Genomic DNA, 22814 nt, shown 5'->3' on the forward strand with positions numbered 1-22814 from the left:
CATTTGCAGATCCGCCAGAGCGCCTGGAGACCAACTCCGTTGGGGACGGTGGGCGGTACAAATATCTTTAACATTTAACATAACTGTTACAGAGACAAGCAAAAACAGGCTTAATTGCAAGACGTCTGCTGTTAGGCTATACATACTTGGTTGCAACCAAAACATGGGGAGTACAGAGTACAGCATGCAGCAGTGTGAGTGTCCGTTGAATAGTGTGGTTTTGAGGTTTTTTCAGAATGTAGCGAGGGAAGTTTCAGCACGGAGGGCGTTGGGTAGGGAATTCCAGAGTTTAGGGACTATGTGAGGAAAGCCTATACCCCCTGCTTTAGCCCTTTTGATGGGTGGTATGCGCAGTTGGTTGGTGTGGTGCGTTCTTCTAGGGCGCGTGGAGGTGTCTCTGCTGACGGTTTCAGATAGCTATGAGGGGGCAGAAAGGCTGATACATTTATGAGATAGGGTAAAAGTCTTGAATGTAATTCTTTCTTTAACCGGAAGCCAGTGGGCATCTCGTCTGGCTTGTGTGATGTGATCTCTTTTGGGGATTTTAACTGCTGCTCGGAGCGAGTTATTCTGGACTATTTGGAGGCGGTTTAGGTTTTTGGCTGAGGTGCCTGCAAGGAGAACGTTACAGTAATTAACTTGGCACCAACGGTAGCTCGGGCGATAGAGAGGCAGTTTTGGTTGGAGAGGAATGGTTTGATGGTGTTTATTAGTTTAGTGCTGTGGGCAGAGGCGGAGGCAATGGCACTGACCCGTTTGTTCATGGACAAAGTGGCGTCTATATGGACCCCAAGGGTCTTGACTGAGAAGGAGACAGGGATGGTGGTGTTGTCTATGATGAAGTTACCGTATTTTTGTTTGAGTTTGTGCAGTATTTCCTGGGGACCAATGAGAATGATCTCAGTTTTGTCTCAGTTGAGGCAGAGGCCATCGACAGCCATCAACACTTGGATGAAGGGCTGCAGAGTCATGGTCATACAAGCCAGTGAGAGGGAGGACGACTTGGGTATCATCGGCATAGTTGGTTTAGGCGATGCCGAGGGAGTCCAGTTTGTCAAAGAAGGGTTTGGTAAACAGGTTGTAGAGGGTAGGTGCAGTGCATGATCCTTGGAGAACACCGCAGTGGATGGTGGAGGGAGCGGCGTTGGCCAGGTTTGAGAAGACTTTCATGGCTCTACCTTCTAGGAAAGGGAATTATCCATGAAGAGGCCCGGTTGGAAAAGTGGGCTGCATTGGTGAGGTGGGAGGTGAGTTTTTTGATCAGTGAGGTCAAATGCGGCTGACGAGTCCAGTAGCAGTAAGAGGGCTGGTTTACTTCTGTCCATTATTTTGGTTATTTGGTTTTTTTAAGTCCAAGAGGGCAGTTTCAGTGCCATGGCCTTTACGGAATCCGGATGGTCTTTTTCCGAAGATGGAGTTGGTTTCAAGGTAATGCTAGATCTTGTTGTGGGCAGCTTTATCTAGGATCTTGAGCAGGAATGGGACGGTGGTGATAGGGCGGTAGTTATTTGGGGAAGAGGGGTCAAGGGAGGGCTTTTTTTTTTTTTAGACTAGACGGGACGGTACCCGAGGTAAATGATGCATTGATGACTGCGGTGATGAGGGGGGGCCAGGGAGTCGGCGCAGTCTTTGATGATGTTGGGCGGACAAAGGTCTTCTTTACATGTGGATGGTTTGAGGCGTTGGAGGAGAGCTGTGACTTCCGATTCTGAGACATCTCTGAAGGAGAAGAGGGGTGGGTGAGGCTTGAGCGAGGTGGAGGTGGGTGTGGCAGGAGAGTCGGGCTTGGGAAGGGCATTACGTTGAGTTTGTGTTTTATCTTGGAGAAGAGTGATTTTGTTTAGAAATGCTTCCTGAATACTGGCACACCACTCTTCATCTTTGATGATTTCATCGGGGCTGGTGGGCGGAGTGGTAAGGTCTTTGAAGATGGAGAACAGCTCCTTAGACTTGGAGTTGGCTTTGGAGATCCGGAGATTTATGGCATTGGACTTGGCGTGGAGAATCGCTTTTTTATATTGCATTGAGATTCTTTTGAATTCTTCATTGGTGTGGTTACAGGGGTTGGACTGCCAGTTGGTTAAGGCAGTGAGTTTGTTTGAGTGGAGGATTAGTAGGTCATCTGTAAACCAGGAGTTGGTTTTCATGGATTTATTTTTCTTTTTAGCTTCAATCAGAGCTATGGTGTTAACGGCTTTGGAGAGAGCAAGAGCATATATATCTCAAGGGTGTTGGGGTCATTGGCGAGGGGGGTGGGGGTTTAGTTCCTTGACATCTAGGAGGGGGAGAAGGTTGTTGGTCATACGTTTTTTGGAGCTTCTAAGCATAGCTGGGGGGGCATAAAAGAGGTTTAGGGGTGAGTTTGGTGGGAATGGAGAATTGGATGCATCTGTGGTCTGTCCAGGGGTATGCCATATTGGAGATAATGGTGGAGGAGCAGTTGTGATCTGCTACCCAATCAAGGGTGCAGCCCTTTAGAGTGCATAGACGGGGTGACATTTTGTATGAACCCAATGTCTGAGTTCCCTGGCAAGGGCTGAGGCTTTATCTATAGAGTCGGTGAGACAGAGGTTGAGGTTAGTGAGTAAGATAATTTTGGTAGAGTTTTTTAGAGTGTTGCTTAGGACATGGAGGAGATGCCCTTGGAAGTCAGGGCTGTGCCGGGGGGGCCTGTATATGATGTGAATAGTAATAGAGCAGTTGGGGGAAAGGGATAGTTGGCAGAGAGGTCGTCTGTGTTACCTTCCCCATGTGTGGTTGCATATCCTGACAGGGAGCTCATCCCTGGATATGACTGCAACACCTCCACCTTTAGTAAGCTTTCTGTCCTGGCGGAGGATGCTTACTTACCTCTTGTGTGTAGCTTCTTAGCTCGCACTGGAGACCTGCAGTTGCTGCCTCTTGCAGCTTTGCCCTTCACAAGCCTCCAAGCTTGTGGTCCAACAGTGATTCTTTTTACAACAAAATCCTCTTTAACACTGTGCAAGACTTGTGTGCCATCTTCAATATTCGATAGAGATTTGGGGTAGTACCCACTGGGTGCACTACAACCACCTCAGCCTCCTGGCAATAGAGACCCACCCTTTGGTACAAGTCTGAACTGCACAGGTTGGTAGTGTGGCTGAGCAGCCAGGCTTATCTCAAGAGGGGTCAATGTGAGCATGAATGCAGTTACAGAGAGGTTCACAGTGACCAGTATTCAAACAAACACCGATACTCAAGGTTTCTTGATAAAAACAATTATTAATTTACCAGTCATTCAAACAAGCCTTCTTCAGAAGGAACAATATAAAATTCAACACTTCAGAAATACACACTCGTAAGGTTTCTCAGAATTAGTACAGACCCTTTGGGGATGTCACACAGACAGTTCCTACACTCCCAGGTGCCAAATATTCTTTAAGCAGGCAAATACATTTGGACCCCCCCCCCCAATGCAAAGTAAGCTAACCCCTTCCTGGAAGGATAGGTGCAACACAACAACAGAGGAGAGAAGAGTCATTCAGGGAACCAGGCTGAGCCAATGTCAATGGGCAAAAGTCTATGTGGACTGAAGCACTTCTTGAAGGTGAGTAAAAGTCTTTGCACAATGTTTTTAGAAGTCTTGGTGAAAAAGAAGAATCAAATGTAGGGCCACAAGCAGGGAGACTTGTGAAGTAGATGAGCAAGCAAATCTACAATGAGAGGTAAGTTCTCTCAGACTTTACAGTACCTTTAGGTTTGAAGAAAAGATGTAGCCGATGACCTCTGTTCCTGTGCAGCTCTGCAGATCCTGTTGTTCCTGGGCCTCAGTCGTGGGGACAAGAGAGAGACTTCTGGGGACTCCTGCACCACAACGGGACAGTCACCGACCACAACTTGCAAACTTTCAAACAATTGGCACTTCAGTGTTTCAGCTTCTCCAGACTACCGCAAACAGCAACACTGCAGTTTCTGGCGGACTTTCCTTACTTCTCTGTTGAGGTGGCTCAGGCTCGGTCAGTCCTGCTTCCTGGGAGTCCGGAGGATCTTCCTGGAGCTCTTGGCAAACTTCAAAGCAACGCACACAAACTGGTGTTCCTCTCCCTGGTTATTCGGTTTCTGCAGCGACTGCAAAGGAAATTCAACCAGCTCCAAGAAGGATGTCCAGGTGGCTTACCTTGATTGGTCCCACCAATCTAAGGGGAAAAGTCATCTTTGCAGGGCTTCTCTGTCGATACGAATTTGGAGCATCAGCACAGAAGCAGGGCTTCACCGGGCAAACCAACGGTCCAGGAGTTGCAGCAGGCGTCCTCTTCAAGTTCTTCTTCGGATTCCTTCGTCCAGTGGTCGACTGACTTCCAAGCCAAAAGCCTCACCTTTTATGCAGCTCATTCCTATTAATTCCAGATTAGCTGTCAGTCACCCAGCGGGGTGGCTGTCCTTACCGGACAGCCAGCGGCCAATCATCTAGGAGTGCATTCCTGTCTCCTAGGAGACTAAGCACAGGGAGTTGTGGGCACATCCCTCACTTCCTGCCCCTGCCAGACATACTGGAGCCTGAGTCAGGCGTTGCTCGTGAATCCCGCCAAAGGCAAAACAAAGATATCATACCTGGTTTGGCGCGTAGAGTAAATCTCAAGAAGGACCAAAACAACAAGAAACAGCAAAAAAAAAAGACCGGGGCCATTTTGACAAAAATGGCACCGATGGGTCCTTTACTGTGGCTGCAAATGCAGTCTGTGGTAAAAACATAACAGTTGTAAAAAGTAGAGAACGTTTTCCAGTCTCACTGCGCCAATACAAAGAGTTTCAAGACAGGTCCGGATCCCAAATAATATTTTGCCCCAACTGCGAAAATTTTATAAAAAGCCAATCCATTCTAACTTGGGATCGACTGCATCAGAATCCCCTAAGACACAAGCCTCAGAGGAAGATCAAATATTGCTCGAAACACGTGCCAGGCTGTACACTGGTTCATTCAATAAATCTGCAATTTAAGCAGTGTCTTGAAACTCTTTGTATTGGCGCAGTGAGACTGGAAAACGTTCTCTATTCTTCTATTATCATGGAGTACTTGGGCAACGTACACACACCTCCCAGTCACCTGCTGCCTTTCGAGTGCTTATCTTATTTTGCAAGCGCAGTGTTCCTACTTGGCTATTTTTGCGCATTCCCTCTTTTTTAGTAGTAAAAAGTCTCCACTGCCACCAGCCATTAATTGTGTAAAGAGTACCATACAAAATGTTACATGAGAGGCTAGACAACGGGGCTACTAAGTAACCCCTCCAGCACCCTATTGTAAGATAGTAACTTTCTGGACCCAGCACACACTATGTACGGTAAAGTCAATTTCACTTTACTGCTCTTGGAAACAGTAGTTAATCCAAGAGTAAGGTATTAAAACCTTGGGAAATCTTAAAGACTTCCCTGTGTCACTGCACTGAAGGTGCTGTGCGACAATTCAAAAAGATGCCTATAAAGTTTGTCAGACTCCAGGGAGTTCAAATCACACAAAAAATCATGACATAGTGCAAAAAGGTCTCTCTCTCCAGGTTCAAAATTAAAACGTCCAAGAGTCCAACAAATGTGCTGGGGTCACTAAGGTAGAGGGGAATTAGCACATTTCTGAGAATTCTCCATTACATTCAAGAAGTGCCTCAGCTCCCCTAGACTTTGCTCAATTGACAATGGCTATCCTGGCTCCCTGAAGACTCTTCTTACGCTCCGACTTTGTGTTTAACCATCACTCCAAAAAGTCATACATACATAACTTGCATAGCTGGGAAAGGGTTAATCTATATTTCATTGAGGGATTCTAAAGTGCTTAACAGTTTTGGGAAACTTGTTAACCGTTGTTTCGTTCCCAAACCTTTCCGTTTTGTCATAACTTCATTATTACCTTTTAAAAGTGATACATTAATGTCCCCAGTGTCCTAGTAATTGATGTCACCTCAGGATTTAGAAGTATCTGTCTGCCATCCCAAAAGGGTATCTACTTACTCAACAGAACTGAAAGAGTGTTTATGAAGTATATTTAAGTGTTACTTATTGCTCCTTTCTAAAGAAGGCTTATTTACAATCCTACAGCTCACATTGACCCCTCTTGAGATAAGCCTGGCTGCTCAATCACTCTACCAACTTGTGTAGTACAGGCCTATACCAAAGGTTGGGTTACCTATTGTCAAGAGGACAAGGCTGGTGTGCCCTCCCACAGGGTTACTACATACAATCTTGCCCAACATCCTCCAGGGTAACCATCAAATCTTGCCTAACGTCTTGCATGTATCAAATGGTGTTCCGGTGGCAGTAATCTGTTATGAGTTAGGATTGTTTTCAACATTTCATCTTTATCGGAAGAACCTCTCACTGCAACAAAAAAAAAAAAATACATTTAGTGCCAAGGAGGGGTCAATCTGGTGGCTGGTAAACTAATACCCAAACAAATCTTGGGTTGCCTTAGAAAATTGGGAAATAGAGTGATCTGCTCTGCAAAAGACATGACATCTCGAAAGACATGTTATGCTATAATTCAAGTGAAACGAAAAGGAGACTCAAGGAGTAGGTCTGGATCGACACAATCAGCAAAGTCAGAACCTTCCATCTGTCTCCTGACTTGCTGATGGACGTCAGACCAGTCGGAATCTGCCCAGAATATCTGCCTAGGTCTCCCAGTGCATTGCAGCGGCCAACTAGGCTGAGATTAACACTAAACTTGCGCATACAAATGAAATTCTGAGGGCATGGAGCTGAGAATATGTACATTTTGCTCAAACGAGGAGGTGGAGACGCTACACCATATATTGTTACATTGTAAATCAATAGAGGCGAGGGGAATGTCATACTTTGGTCACTTAATCCAACCCTATGCTCAGGTTGAGACTGGTAGAGTATGGAAATATATTATGAATTCCTTTGGCCATAATAAATAGATGACTACTGCGATTCACTTCTTAAAGGAAGTTTTAGATGTATGTGAAAGGGCAAAGTGCTTGACATAATGGATGGGCATTTGGATTATGCCCTTTCTTGCATAGATTGGTTAGCTCTATATAATTTTGCTTTCTTTCTGATTCTAAAGTTTTTTACTCTCTTTTATGAATAGCTTCTTTTAATGTGCATTTTAAATTAATTGCTGTATGTATCTTTTTATTCTTTCTTTGTTAAAGGTTACTTGTTAACCAAATAAAAACGATTCGAATTTAGCTATGCTCACATTCTGATTGTTTTGCTGCTGCTTAAAACAGTTTTAGCGATGTTCACTGTTAGGCAAGATTTGGATATAATAACCCCGAGGGAGACTACACCAACCTTGTCCTCTTGGTATTGGTAACCCACCTATTGGTATAGAGGTCTGCACTACACAAGTTGGTAGAGTGACTGAGCAGCTAGAATTATCTCTAGAGGGGTAAATGTGACCTGTAGAGCTGTAACATTGAAATCCACAAATACAAGTAGCCAAATAACACTTATACTCAAGGTTTTCTAGTAAAATAATTCTTGATTTAACGGCAGTTTTAAGTAAGCCTTCTTTAAAAAGGGCAAAATGAAACAATAAAAATACACCTCAATACTTTCTCAGAATCAAGTCAAGCAAGTGGATACTCTTTAGATATGCTTCATACACACTTCCTACACCGAGGCGACTTAACTAGGATAGTAATGGCATTTTTATATCACTTTGCATTTGGTAAAATTCTCAGGGTGTAGAAAAAGAAAAGGTTAATGGAAGGAAATGAAGAAGTGCTCAGAGCATGTGAGCACGTTTAAAGCCCCCAATGACGTCTACATGAAACCTTTCCCAGCAATACTTAGTTAAACCAATGTACCAACTATGAGGGACAGTTGAAACCAAAGTCAATGGGTTAGAAGAGTCTGCAGGGAGCCAGGACTGCCAAAGTCAATCTGAACAATGTCTATGGAGCTGAGGCACTTCTGTAGATAGCACAAAAGACTTGCACAAAGTTAGAGTTTGTGGAAAATCACTGTTGGGCCAAATGCTGTTAGGCTTGTGAAGGGTAGAGCTGAGATCTGCTCTGCAAAAAGCAGCCACTGCAAGTATCCAGTGAGATAATGCAAGCTACAGACAAAAGAGGTAAGTACACCTTAATCAGCACAGTACCTTAGATTTGAAGACGAGGATTCAGCTGGCTGCTGTCCTGGTTGGAGGATGCAGATCCTGGGTTCCTGGGCCTCAGTCATGGGGACAAGAGGAGGATGTCTGGAGGACTCCGGCACTGTAGTTTGAAGGTCGGAGGCAGCTACATGCCCTTACCAAATCAGCAGCACTTTGTGGTTTCAGCTACCGGCAAATGGCACCACTACGGATCTGGACTCTTGATGGGCTTCCTTCACCACAGCACTCTGGTAACTTGAGCTTGAGTCGTCCTGCTTCGGGAGGGTCCTCATGATCTTCCTGGAGCTCAGGTCCGGCTTAAAGATGATGAACTATAGTACAGAGTTCTCGAACCCTGGAATCCGTTTCCGCGGCAGCAAAGAAGTACAACCAGTTGGGCAAGGTACTCCAACAAAGTTAGTCTTGGGGTTAATTGGTCCCACCAACCCAAGGGAAGAAGTCGTCCGTTCCGGGGCTTCTCTAGTCGATTTGGAATTGGAGCTTCAGCACTGCAGCAGGGCTTCACCGGGCAGTTCAACAGTCCATGAGGATGCAGCAAGCTTTCCTTGACGAAACATCTGATGAAGAAATCGTGCTGTGGTGGACTCTGCCTTCAGTCCAAGAAACCTCACCTTTTACGCAGGTTTCTCCCATTAATGCACAGCCTAGCTGTCACTCACAGCAGGATGGCTGTCCTGTAAGGACAGTCAGCCAGCCAGCCAATCAGCACTGGGTGCATTCAGGTAATCAGGGAGACAAAGGACAGGGAGTTTCGGGAACCTCCCTTGTCAGCGGCGCGTTTCAGTACTGAAGCCTGCCAAAGGCAAAAGCGAACAAAAGGGTTAAACCTGGTTTGGCGTGCAGAGTAAATCCCAAGAAAGACCTCACAAACAACAAATGGTGAAAAAAGACCGGGACCATTTTGACACAATGGTCACCCATGGGTGCTATACTGCAGCTGATTATTCAGCCGGCGGTAAAAACCCACAATAGTAGAAAAATTAAACCACTGCCACCAGCCATTAAATGTAGCAAGGGTAACAAACAACGTTACAACTAAGTAACCCCCCCCTCCCAGTACTCCACATAAAATGGGGTGTTCTGGACCAACACAGGAGAAAGGTTAGTAAAGTCAATTTCACTTTACTACTCCGGGGAACAGTAGTTCACCCAAGAGAAAGTGTTTAAATCTTATGAGAAATCCTTTGCATTTCTCAGTGACACTACACTGGAGATGCTGTGTGTCAATACAAAAAGGAGATGCCTATGAGTTAGACTCCAAAAACAATGAAACAGTCAAAATCAGATAAATACATGAGAGTGAAAAAAGGTCTCATTTACTCCAAGGTAGAAGTCCAGCAAAAGAGCTGGGGGTCTCCAAGGTTGAAGGGAATTAGCACAGAAATGAGAATTCTCCCCAAAATTCACATCCTGCTTTTTAACTGGAAATGGGCCAACTGGTTACTCCCTCTGTCTGGTCTATTATCTGTTCCCTTACCCTCGTCATCTCCCATTTTTTACCTATCCTCTACGTCTCTCCCTGTGCGTTTGCTCCCTTTCTGCCTACCTCCTCCCACGTACCCTCAACTGCTCTGCCTGGTTAAGTGTACCACACTCTGTGCCCCTCACTATGGAACTGTCTACCTCCACCAACTGCTTCTCCATCTCCTATCCTTCACCTCTCATTAAGTCTGTCCGGAAGAAACTCAAGGAGGACATACTGGCCTCCAACCTAGGCCTTCCTATCGCTGACCTCTGTCAGTGCTTCTGCCAGACTCACTGACATCCTCCTTCATTCCTTCTCCAAACATTGGACTCACCATATGGCCGCTCTGCTCTCTCCTTACTGTTCTTCACATAAATGGTGGCACCCACTGGGAGGCCCTCCAGTGGGTGCCATCTCGAGGGCCATCATAAATGTCTATCGGAATGGTACCATCCTGGTACAAGGGCCTCAACCCAACCTCTTACTTTCTGATGGGCTACTTCCTCGCTCGCCTTATCAACTTTCCTTCTTTCTTCTCACTGGCTCCCTAGCCACCTACTTCTATGGGCATCCAGGCTCCCCTGTCAATTATGTCCACCTTGGCTTTTGAGTGGCAGGAGGGGGCATTTCAAACCCCCCCATTCCTACACTCCCTGGGTAGGCCCAGTCACGGCTGCTCTGGGTGCAGGGCCCTGGAGCAGTCGTGCGGGAATACCCCTAGGAACTGTGGCCCCCCCGCCCCCTTGTAACACCCCTCATAACAGTGTAAGACCAGAGGTGAATAAGACCCCATTTTGTAAGTCACCGACTCCATTTTGTAATGCTAAGACAGCCGTGAGGTTCCAACGCAGGCCTGCAGCTCTCGCAACCGGGCGCGCACAGCAAGAGAGTTCCTCCCCCCACCTCCTCCCGTTTTGCCATCTCTGCAGTTGTTCAGTTCCCATGAGAAGGCTGGGCTGCAAGAATGCAACAAGATCCACACTATCTTTTGCCTTCGGTCTTAATTCATTGATCCAGATACAGCCCAGAGCAGGGGGCAGAGCAACAGCTATCTGTCTCTATAAACCTGCCCCACACCCCACAGACCCTGGCCATAAAGAACATAATCCCCATGCCCCTTAGGATAGAGTCAACGGCTAAGAAGTGACCCTTGAGTCTATTTATATACGCTCTGATATAGACAGAGCCAACGTGCCTTTTGCATGTGGGATTATATAAACCTAATGATGGGCCAATGTGTATATGAACGAATAATATAACGTGTAACTAGAAGTTCTAATGCTAGACCTTAACGATGAAAAGCATGATGCATGTTAACCTATGATATAGAAATACTCAGACATAGATTGCAACAACGTAATGCATAATCATAATGCTGTACACGTCAACACGAAGCTACCTCATTTTTATAAGGTCAAATGTAAATACATGTACAAATGTTGTGTAAACATAACACAGCAGCTAATCACTCACGACAAACCACAGTCCCAGCTATGGATGTATACACAGACCCAGAGCTATGAACTACCTTTTTATGAACGATGAACATTGATTCAAGTACACGTTTTATTTCTTCATGAGGTTTTTTTTGTTTCCCATTTGTTATTATAAAGGTTTATAGCCACATGGAAAATATAGTATGCTTAAAATCAGTATGACTTGAGTGCAACACAGTAAGCCACGTGGAAAAAGCCTGCAGGTAAAATTGCGTTCTAAAGGCCTTATTTCTTTGTGCAACAAGGAGCCATACTACAAAGGGGTTTCAATTTTCTTTTTGCCCATAATACAGTTAGGATAGGTTAGCAGAGAGTTAATGTCTAGACATTTGATCACTAAACCCTCAAAATGAAGTGTATGCCCACGATGATATGTGCCTCTTGTGACACAGTCATTTCAGCCGTATATTTATAGAGTCCTCTTTGTTGTTATCAGGCAGGACATCCCAGACCATACAATGACCCCCATGAGCTCTGCCCCTCAGGCAGTACATCCTGAGCCATCTAAACAGGTCGAGTGCAGTATTTAATGGTCGAAGCCTAATCTATAGCCAGTAATAAATAACCTGTTTTTGAACTATGGTTTCACAAGAGTTTGAGATACAAGTCTTTGAGTTCACAGGTCAAACAGCTAATGGTATTGAATGAATGGGAGTGTGTGGCCACAAGGGCAAATGTCAACAGTTAGTGTAACAGAAGAACCAGCGCAAAGTAACAGCTCTACATGCCAACCTGATGAGCCCAGCTGACCGACTGACCCCGGACACGTCAGATCACCACGTGCCGGCAACCAACCAAGTACCCCCGACCCTATGGCACCTATAGGTCTCCACCCTTAGCCAATCCCAAGAAATCATGTGCCCCCTAGGCCTTCCCACAACTTGATGACGATATTCATGTATAAAAGTAAATTGTAACATGTTTTCTGCAGAGCGCTCTCCGCGTGAGCAGAGTCGATGCTGCTTGCCCTATTTTAGATAAAAAACCTTTCTATGCCACCAGCACTTGTTCCTGTTCTCATTCCCTACGGGGATGTGTTCTTATTGAACACATTTAATATATAGCTGGGGGTCTCTCACTTACACCTCCTTACCACCTACTATCCTCACTACATCCCTCACAACTCCCCCTTGTCACTTTCAACTGTACAGGCTCCCTTGCCTACTCATTACACTGACAACCTAGTCAGCCCCCTCCCACCCATCGGGAGCCCTCTTGCCTCCTGCGACCCATCCCATACTGGCTCCCTTGCCATCTTCCACTATCCTGGCTCCCTTCCATGCACCCTCCTTAATGACGTCCTTGGCTCCCCACCTCTATCTCTCAGGCACTCTTGCCGCTTAAGAGTGCTGAACCCCAAAGCCATCTGTACCCCTCCCCCATGAGTCCTTCAAATGTGGCAACATACACCATGTTGTCACACTAAACTCTTGCTCTGCTATCAAACGCTCCTTCAACATCTTCCACCTCCTCGAACACCTGGACCTTGATGTTCTTGCTCTTACTGAGACATTAAGGACAGCTATGTCACGAGTTTTGACACTTCTCCCTAAAGGCTACAAGATCCTCTCTGCGCCCAGGCCCAACAAGCCAGGAGGTGTAGTAGCCTTGATCTTTCCCGATCCATGTTTCTATTATTCCCACTCAGGTGTGTTCTCTCTCTCTCAGTCCACCCTCCCTCTCAGAATGGGCTGACCTGGCCTCTTCTCTCCTCTCCCCTTCCCAACTCATCCTGCTGGAAATCTTAATATCCATCTTGACTCTCCGGGCTCCTCAGGACCTTTCCGCAACCTGTGTGACTCCCTTGCTCTTTCCATTCTACACTCTGGTCCAACGCACACTGCTGGCCACACCTTGGATGCTCTCATCGCCTCAGACATCCCCACGCTCTATTCCTCTCATTACCCCAATCTCATGGACTGATCATTCTCTACTCTCGTCTCACTTGAAGCTCTCTTCTCCTTTTGCAATGGCACACCCTACACCACCTCCTGCCTTCAAGGCCATCAGACCCAGGAAGAGTGTCAGTGGCTGCCTTTGCCTCCACCTACTCCCCTCCTACTCCTGCGGTTGACTCCCATCCTGATACAGCCATTTCTAATTCAACTCTTGATACGACTCCTATCTGGCTGCCCTTAAACACAAGTGCAGAGCAGCAAAACAGAAATGGGTATCTTCAGGTGCACCCTCTGACTTACTGGTCTCCCGCCTTCTTCAAAAGGCAATATAGACACTGCATTACCTCTACATTCAAGCCTGCATCTCCGCAGTATCTACCAACATGGCCAAACTTTTTTAAGTCTGCAGGAAGCTGGCCAACCCTACTGCAGCCGCATTCCCACTGCACCCACACAGGCCCTTTGCTCAGCCCTGGCCGCACATTTCACCACCAAAACACAGGACATCTTCCGCCGACGCCCTGATCCTCTTCCTGCATCAACATCTATTGTGCCGCCTTTGGTTGTCTCCACCCTTCCCGCTCTTCTCTCCTCCATCTCCCCAGTCACACCAATGAGGTCTCTAGACTAGTCCGGTCTATGAAAGCCTCTTCCAAACAAGTGGACCCCTGCCCCTCCAAAACCATCAAGGACCTCTTGCTGACTGGTTGCCTGGTTCCCCTCCAGAGCCTTCCAGGTTCCAGGCCACCCCACCCCCTTTCCCCAGTCTTTGGTGTTTACACTTACCTCCAGACCACTACAATATGTTCAGAATTACTGCACTTTCTGCTTACACTCTATGAGCGAGACAACCTCTCTGCACTTAACCGACGGCCCTGTTGTTGGAACTGGTTGTTCACCTCACCCACTCTCCCTCGCACCCCATCTGTACGCATCCGATACCTAAATGTACTAGGACTAGTAAGCTCATCTGTCCTTTTGCCTGCCCGCCACTAACCCCCCCCCCCCCCCCCCGACCCACTTTTTTTTCTGTCCCCCAGCCCTAGCTGGGTCGTAACTAACACTGAAGTGCTTTGAAGCACTGGACCTGTGTAAGCACTATAAATAAACAATTACAATAAAGGATGTCTTGTGACAAACCTCTCCTGGCGCTCCTTGTCCTGCAGGCGTTTCAGTTTTCGTGCTGCTCTCTCGATGGGAAGAAGCTAGAAACCAAGAGAAAAGGAACGGACTGTCAGAGAAATGCCACGCAACTCTGCACAAAGACACAGACTTAACAAGATGCAATAGCTAAGGCAGTGTGTGTGTGTGTGTATGTATATATATATATATATATATATATATATATATATATATACACACACATACACACACATACATACATATATACAGATAGTAAATTGCAACAAAGCAGGCTGTTCAAAAACAAATTCGGAATATTGAAAATACAATTTAAAAACACTGTTAGGCAGAGTTTGTATGCAGTACCCTTTGGGACCACTACACACAACTAAGACTACAGGTGTAAGCAAACCAACTAGTATAAGTTTGTACTACAGTTTTTGGTAGCAGAGCTGAGCAGCCAAGCTTATCTCAAGAGGAGAATGTGAGCAGTAATGATGTTACACAGAGGTCTAAAATCACAGGTGTTCAAATAAACTTACACTCAAGGTTTCTTGGTTAAACGCTTATTAATGTATTCAACAACCAGTTATAAAACATTCCCTAGAAGGAGGCAGTTAAATATTATACACAAATATACTTCAGTACTGTACTGAGGCATTCAGACTACTTTGAAGGAGGAGGAAAAAGGCATAGGTTATCAGAACATAAAAAGATTACACTTATTCTTAGACAGTGCAGATACTTTGAGTTCACAAGAAGAGTCAATTCAATTGGCTAGGCCAAAGTCAATGGGCTAAAGTCTTAGATAGGATAAAACGGTGCTGGTAAGTAAACAGTAAAGTCTCTGTAAAAGTTCTCAGAAACTGTGTAAAAAGAAGAATCATATGTTGGGTCACAAACTGATTAGGCCGCAAGTAGCAAAAGTTTCAAGCACTTTGATTGTGAGAGGTAAGTTCTCTCAGTCTTGTTTCACAGTACCTTACAAATGAAGAAAAACATGCAGCTGATGACTTCTGTTCCTGGCAGTTCCTGCGGATCTCGCTGTTCCTGAGCCTCAGTCGTGGGGACAAGAGGGAGGACGTCGGGGGACTCCTGCACTGCGACTGGTCAAAGGCTGGCACTTGGCAAACTTCGATTTCGGTTCCTGTGAGAAAAGCACACAAACTGGTGTTCCTCTCCCTGTTTATATGGTTTTCTGCAGCACCCTGAGGCAATTCAACCACTCCAAGATCAAGTGGCTTACTGTTGAGTTGATTGGTCCCACCAACTAAAAAGGGAGAAGTTGTCCTTGAAGGGGCTTCTCTGTCGATTAGAACTTCCAAGTAGGCACTGCAGCAGGGCTTCAGCAGGCAAACCAACGGTCCAGGGTTTGCAGCAGGCCTCCTCTTCGAGCTCTTCTTCGGTTCCTTCGTGCAGTGGTCGACTCTGCTTTCCAAGCCAAGAGACTCGCCTTTTATTCAGTTCTCTCCAATTCATTCCAGCCTAGCTGTCACTCACCCAGCAGGGTGGTTGTCCGGCAAGGACAGCCACCCGGCCAATCACCACAAAGTGCATTTGGGTCTCCTAGGAGACTAAGCACAGGGAGTTTTGGGCACCTCCCTCACTTCCTGGTCACCCCAGACACACTGGCGGTCTTCAGTCCTGAAGCCCGCCAAAGGCAAATGAACAAAGACCAAACCTGGTTTGGGCACGTAGAGCAAAACTCTAGCAGGACCTTTCCACAAAGAAATGGCGAGAAGACCGGGACCTGTTTAAACAAAGGGCGCTCAGACGCCATCTTGAAAAACATGGCTCCCGCGATTTAACGCTACTGGCGCTCGGGAAAATTCATGGTAGTTCGTTGTAAAAAGTTAAATTGACTTTGCCAGTCTTTTTAAATTCCTAGACCCAGCACACACTATCTTCCAATAGAGTGCTGGAGGGGTTACCTAGTATCCCCTATGTCTAAAAACTCATTCATCAGTCAAATGCTACCCTTTCCTATCGAAAAGGCTGGTGGCAGTGGTTATACAACGAACTACCATGATTTTTCCCAACCACGAAAACTGGTAGCTAAAAATCACGGGATCCGTTTTTTCAAGATGGCGTCTGAGCCCCCTTTGTTTAAACAGGTCCCAATCTTCTTCATTTGCCATTTCTTTTTGGAAAGGTCCTTCTAGAGTTTGTCTCTGCGCGCCAAACCAGATTTGGTCCCTTTGTTCCTACGCCTTTGGCGGGCTTAAGGACTGAAGATCGCCTCTGGCGCCCGAGTGTCTGGGGTGGGCAGGAAGGGAGGGTGGTGCCCAAAAACTCCCTGTGCTTAGTCTCCTAGGAGACCCAAATGCATTCTGGCGCGATTGGCTGGCTGACTGCCCGGCAAGGACAGCCATCCTGCTGGGTGAGTGGCAGCTAGGCTGGAATGAATGGGGGAAAACTGCTTATAAGGCGAGTCTCTTGGATTGAAAGGCAGAGTCGACCACTCGAACGAAAGAACCGAAGACTAGCTGGAAGATGACAGCTGCTGCAACTCCTGAACCCTTGGTTTGCCCAGTGAAGCCCTGCTGCATGTACGAATCGCCAAGTTCATCTCGACAGAGAAACCCTTCAAGGACGACTTCTCCCTTTGAGTTGGTGGGATCAATCAACTCATAAGCCACCAAGACACCATTCTCGGAGCCGTTTGTATTTTCCTCAGCGTGCTGCAGGAAACCGAATAGCCAGGGAGAAGGACACCAGTTTGTGTGATTGACGACAGCTACCGGAATAGAAGATTTGCCAGCTTTGCGACCAGTCCCCGTGCAGTGCAGGAGTCCCGCCGTCCTCCCTCTTGTCCCCACGACTGAGGCTCAGGAACAGCAAGATCTGCAGGAACAGAAGTCTTCAAGCTTCATCTTTTTCTTCAATCTAAACATACCTCTCACTGCGAAAGTATGTGAAATTTTGGCAATTTACAGGCCTAGTCAGCTTGTGACCCGACATACAAACATTTCTTCTATGAACTACTTCTGAGAACCCGTGGCAAAGACTTTTCTGTTTAAACTACCAGAACCGTTTTTCTTATACAAGACTCTAGCCCATTCACTTTGGCCCATCTATTGCATTGGAACCGCTGGTGAACTTCAACTATTTGCACTGTAAGAGGAACTATTATTCGTTTTATTAACTTATGCCATTTTGCTCCTCATTCAAAGTAGTTTAAATGCCTCAGAATCTGATAGTGTGAATTATTGTAGTATATTTCCGTGTGATATTGATTGCCTCCTTTTAGTGAATGTTTTCTAACTGACTGTGAAATAAATTAATATGTGTTTTATCAAGAAACCTTGAATATAAGAGTCTATTTGAATACGTGTGATTGTAGACCTCTGTGTAACCTCATTACAAGCTCACATTCACTCTTGAGATAAGCTTGGCTGCTCAGCTCACTACCAAAAACTGTGTGGTACAGACTTCTAACAAAGGTTGGTTTTGCTTACATCTGTAGTCCTAGTTGGGTGTAGTGGTCCCAGAGAGTACTGCATACAAACTTTGCCTAACAGGATTTTAGGCGGTTGGTGTGAAAGTCCCTGGGGGCCTCCTTAGGATTGCCTAAATCCACCAAATAATTGCCCTCTGCTTTGTAGGTACCATAACTAGAACTTGCTGGTCTTGATTAAACTCAACCATGTTGGCCTTCTGGTCATGCCAATGCTTCACCAGAGACTGACCTGCTTTCAAGTTATCGCAAGCTTCTGTCATCATGTGCGTCATTCTCCTTCGGAGACCTAACACATAGTCAGTGACTCTCACTGGCTTGGGGGAAGGAGCACTCTCCAACCTCTCCTTAATTAGGGACAATAGACCTCTAACTGGATGACCATAGAGGAGCTCAAAGGGACTAAATCCAACTCCCTCCTGAGGGACTTCTACTGCCATGCCTTCTGTCTGCTTATAGAGAAGGTACCACTTTCTTCTAAGGGGCTCTTCTAAAGCACCTATCGTGTTCTTCATAGTTTGGTTAAACCTCTCTACAACCCATTCCTCTGGGGATGGTAGGCAGTTGAGAACTTTTAAGTCACTCCACAGTTTTTCCACATGGCCTGCATGTAGTGGGACATAAATTTAGATCCCCCTGTCAGAGATAACCTCCTTAGGAAAACCTACTCTGGTAAAAATACCAAGTAGGGTCTTAGCAACTGCCCAAGTAGTAACAGTCCTCATAGGTGTAGCTTCAGGATGCCTAGTAGCATGGTCTTCTACAACCAATATAAATTGGTTGCCTGGACATGTAGGAGGGTCTAGGGGACCAACAATGTAGAATCCTACCCTCTCAAAAGGAACTCCCACCACTGGGAGAGGCACCAAAAGGTGCCACATTCTTGGCTCCACTCTTGCCAGATGTCTGACAAGTTTGACAGCTTCTACAGAATGCATCTACATCTGGCCCACACTTAGGCCAGTAGAAATAAAGAGAAAGCCTTTCCTTGGTCTTCTTAAAGCTTAAGTGACCAGCCAAAGGAATCTCATGGGCTAACTGTAGAAACTGGCGTCTTATCTCCTGAGGCACTACAAGTCTTCTGAAGTCCCCTGGGATAGACCCAGTAGGTTCAAGTAGAAGGGGCCATCTTCCCAGTACAACCTGTGCTTCCCTGACTCGTGCCCATCCAGCTGGGAAGCTGCCTGTTGGCGAAGTACTTCAAGAGTAGCACACTCTTTGACCTCTGATGAAGTCTGCCCTACAGGGGCCACCTTCTGCCAGTAAAGACTGCAGCTCAGGATGGTCTTTAGGATCAAGATCTCCAACAGGGGATAATGTCTTCTTCCAGCTCTGAATCTTCAGCAGCTGATTCAATCTCTCCTGGTTATTTCTCACACTCAGCCTCAGCTGGTGGAATAGTCACAGGTGTGACTTTGGAAAGTCCTCTCAGGGATGTCCTTGTTGGATGCACATGAGTGCCATCTTTCTTGTTTCATGAGACCTTGAGTTTCCCCCCTTCATCTCCTTTTTCCTGGAAAGAGCAGTTGGCATTTCCTGTGGACTGGGTGTTATAGGTTCTCCTGTAACAACCTCTTGAGAGTAATTTAGGGTGACCTCTCTGGCATTCCTTGTCAGCTCAGTTTTCCTTTTACTGGGAGGCCTGGGGTTGCTTGATACAACTCCAAGAGTTTTTAAGTCATTCCGCAGCAGGACTCTCCCAGGCACTTCACTTTGTATACTGACAGGTATTCTTACAGTCATATTGTTGCACTGGATCAGAGCTGGTAGTCTTGGAAGCATTTGGACAGGGCCTCCAGCAAACTTAGTGTGGCCTTTGGGTGCCTTAGCAACATCCTCAGGTTTGAAAAAGGTTTCATCCACCACTGTAATGCTGGCCCCAGTGTCTCTAATGGCAGGGGTCTCCTTACCATTTACAAGTACACTGTCCTTGTAATATTGTAATATTCTTTTGTGTTATCTGGAATAGGACTATAGCCATCTGAATTCTGCTGTTCCAACAAACCCAGGGACACTAAAACACTGGGGTATTCAGCCAATAGTTGAAAGTTTCCACTTGCCATATGTACTTCTTCCTCTGGGGAGAAGGCTAAGGAGGCAGTGTGGACCCCTGAAGGTTTACCCATACACATGGGATCCCCCTTCACATGGTCAGTTGACCCAAAAGCTTAAAATTGTCCAAATGTCTTGACATTGGGGCTTCTGCTGACCTCCTGGTTTGGAACCAGAGGTATCACTAGACTGATTTGGTTTCCCTTGTAGCTTACCCTTTTCTCTGTTTGGGGGGCCCTTTTTGGATTGGAGGTATTAGAATTCACTTGGTTATCTTTCTTTTGCTGCTTCCCTTCATCCTTTTTCTGTGTTCCCCCAGAATCCTTGTGAGTAGCCCTGTTGGCAACCCACAAGTCAGCAGCTTTTGCTAGCTTCTTGGGATCAATCTCTTTAGAGTCAGCCAAGTGCCGTCTCAGTTCAGGAGATCAGGCATCAAAAATAGAATCCAAAATAAACAGATTTCTCATTCCTTCAAAAGTGTTAACTCTGTAACCCTTAGCCCATCATCTAAGTGTCTCAAACATGCACACACCCAGGTAGCCCAAGGGGTACCATCATTCTTTTTGAGGGTCCTAAACCTCTTAAGGTACTGGGAAAGAGTCTTCCCAAATCAAGCTATCAAAGCTAGCTTCACATTTTCATACTCCAATCTTTCAAGTTCCCCCACCTCCATTACAGCATCAGTTGCAACCTGGGGAAGCCTAGACAAAAGCCAAGGAATCAACCAATTCCCTGTGAAACCCTGAATCCCATAGTTATATTCAAAAGCACCCAACCAATCCAAAAATATAAAGTTTCACCTCATACATACTCACAGCATCTTTGGGCATGTGAGGTTTTAGGACTAGGAGACTCTGGGATAGAAACATTTTCAAGAGACAATTTCTTCATTTCAAGAGCATGTTGCATTTCCCTTAGTCCTTGATGTTTGCTTTCAGTTTGCATTTGTAGTCTTTTGAATTCTAACTCAAGTCTTATTTTTTCCAAGAAAGACAAATTCTGGACTCAGTACTGGACCTAGTAGGGTCCCTGTGGCGAAAGGTTGAGGCCTAAGAGCTTGTTGAGGTGCAGAGGGGCTCAAATCCTGAGACTCCTCTAACTCTTCTGACCCTTCAATAACAGAGTTAGACTCTACATTATCATCCTCATCATTTTCCACATTTTCTGAGTAGGGGTGACAGCCCCATTTCTCAAACATTGATTCAATAATCTTTCCTTTAACAGGGAGATTCCTGTCCTTACACATCTTTCAGTTGATCTACTGTTAGAATGATGAGCTTCCTGTCTGAAGTTATCCATATCTGGCATGGTAGAATTGCTTTTCTAGTGGTGCTTAGCCTTGTGAAGGTTATTATTTGAACAAAAGTAAAGCAGAACTCTCAATGTAACAACTCTACAATGTATCCTCACCGCTGGGCACCAGTGTTAGGCAGAGTTTGTATGCAGTACCCTTTGGGACCACTACACACGACGAAGACTACAGGTGTAAGCAAACCAACTTTTGGTATAAGTCCGTACTACACAGGTTTTGGTAGCTGAGCTGAGCAGCGAGGCTTATCTGAAGAGGAGCATGTGAGCAGTAATGATATTACACAGGTCTACAATCACAGGTGTTCAAATAAACTCTTACACTCAAGGATGGTTAAACACTTAATCATTTATTCAACAGTCAGTTATAAAACATTCACTAGAAGGAGGCAATTAAACATTCTACACAAATATACTTTAGTATTGTACTCTCTGAGGCAGACTACTTTGAAGGAGGAGCAAAAAGGCATTCGGAATACTTTGAAGGAGGAGCAAAAAGGCATAGGTTATCGGGACATAAAAAGATTACACTTCGTTTTAGACAGTGCAGATACTTTGAGTTCACCAGAAGAGTCAATTCACTTGGCTAGGCCAAAGTCAATGGGCTAAAGTCTTGGATAGGATAAAACTGTTTAGGTAAGTAAACAGTAAATGCTCTGTATAAGTTCTCACAAGTAGTTTGTAAAAAGAAAAATCATATGTTGGGTCACAAGCTGATTAGGCCTGCAAGTTGGGAAAGTTTCAAGCACTTTCACCGTGAGAGGTAAGTTCTCTTAGACTTGTTTCACAGTACCTTAAAATGAAGAAAAAGATGCAGCTGATGACTTCTGTTCCTGGAAATTCCTGTAGGTCTTGCTGTTCCTGAGCCTCAGTCGTGGGGACAAGAGGGAGGACGTTGGGGGACTCCCGCACTGCAGTGGGACTGGTCAAAGGCTGGCACTTGGCAAACCTTGATTTAGGTTCCTGTGAGTAAAGCACAGAAATGTGTGTCCCTCTCCCTGGTTATACGGTTTCCTGCAGCACTCTGAGGAAATTCAACCAGCTCCGAGATAAGGTGTCCAAGTGGCTTACTGTCGAGTTGATTGGTCCCACCTACTCAAAAGGGAGAAGTCGTCCTTTAAGGGGCTTCTCTGTCGATTACAACTTCAAGCAGGCACTGCAGCAGGGCTTCACCGGGCAAACCAACAGTCCAGGAGTTGCAGCAGGTGTCCTCTTCGAGCTCTTCTTCGGTTCCTTCTTCCAGTGGTCGACTCTGCCTTCCCAAGCCAAGAGACTCGCCTTTTATTCAGTTCTCTCCCATTCATTCCAGCATAGCTGTCACACACCCAGCAGGGTGGCTGTCCTTGCCGGACAATCAGCCGGTCAATCACCACAGAGTGCATTTGGGTCTTCTAGGAGACTAAGCACAGGGAGTTTCTGGCACCTCCCTCACTTGCTGCCCACCCCAGACACTCCGGCGCTAGAGACGGTCTTCAGTCCTGAAGCCCGCCAAAGGCGAATGAACACAGGAACCAAACCTGGTTTGGCGTGCAGAGCAAAACTCTAGAAGGACCCTTCTACAAAGAAATGGCAAAAAAGAAGACCAGGATTAGTTTAAACAAAGGGGGGTTCAGACGCCATCTTGAAAAACATGGCTCCCGCGATTTAACACTACTGGCGCTCGGGAAAAATCATGGTAGTTTTTTGTAAAACCACTGCCACCAGCCATTTCGAGAGGAAAGGGTAGCATTTGACCGCTACATGAGTATCTAGACACGGGGGCTACTAGGTAACCCCTCCAGCACTCTATTGTAAGATAGTGTGTGCTGGGTGTAGGAATTTAAAAAGACTAGTAAAGTCAATTTCACTTTACTTACTCTGGGAAACAGTAGTTTATCCCAGAGAAGGTTATTTAAACCTTGGGAGAGCCTGAAAAGGCTTT

The 22814-nt window shown here is 45.9% G+C and overlaps 1 protein-coding gene across 2 annotated transcripts in view; it reads right to left on the reverse strand.

Annotated features, from left to right (window-relative positions):
- Positions 1 to 22814, reverse strand: part of NOP2 (NOP2 nucleolar protein) — a 385194-nt gene that overhangs the window by 221078 nt on the left and 141302 nt on the right. For both annotated transcript variants that reach the window (XM_069650683.1, XM_069650682.1), the window contains exon 6: positions 14095 to 14159. In XM_069650683.1, the coding sequence (XP_069506784.1) occupies positions 14095 to 14159 (65 nt within the window). The remainder of the gene's footprint in view (positions 1 to 14094; positions 14160 to 22814) is intronic.

The sequence above is a fragment of the Ambystoma mexicanum genome, chromosome 3p (assembly GCF_040938575.1).
Source record: "Ambystoma mexicanum isolate Mex_15411 chromosome 3p, UKY_AmexF1_1, whole genome shotgun sequence".
Classification (NCBI taxonomy): Eukaryota; Metazoa; Chordata; class Amphibia; order Caudata; family Ambystomatidae; genus Ambystoma; species Ambystoma mexicanum.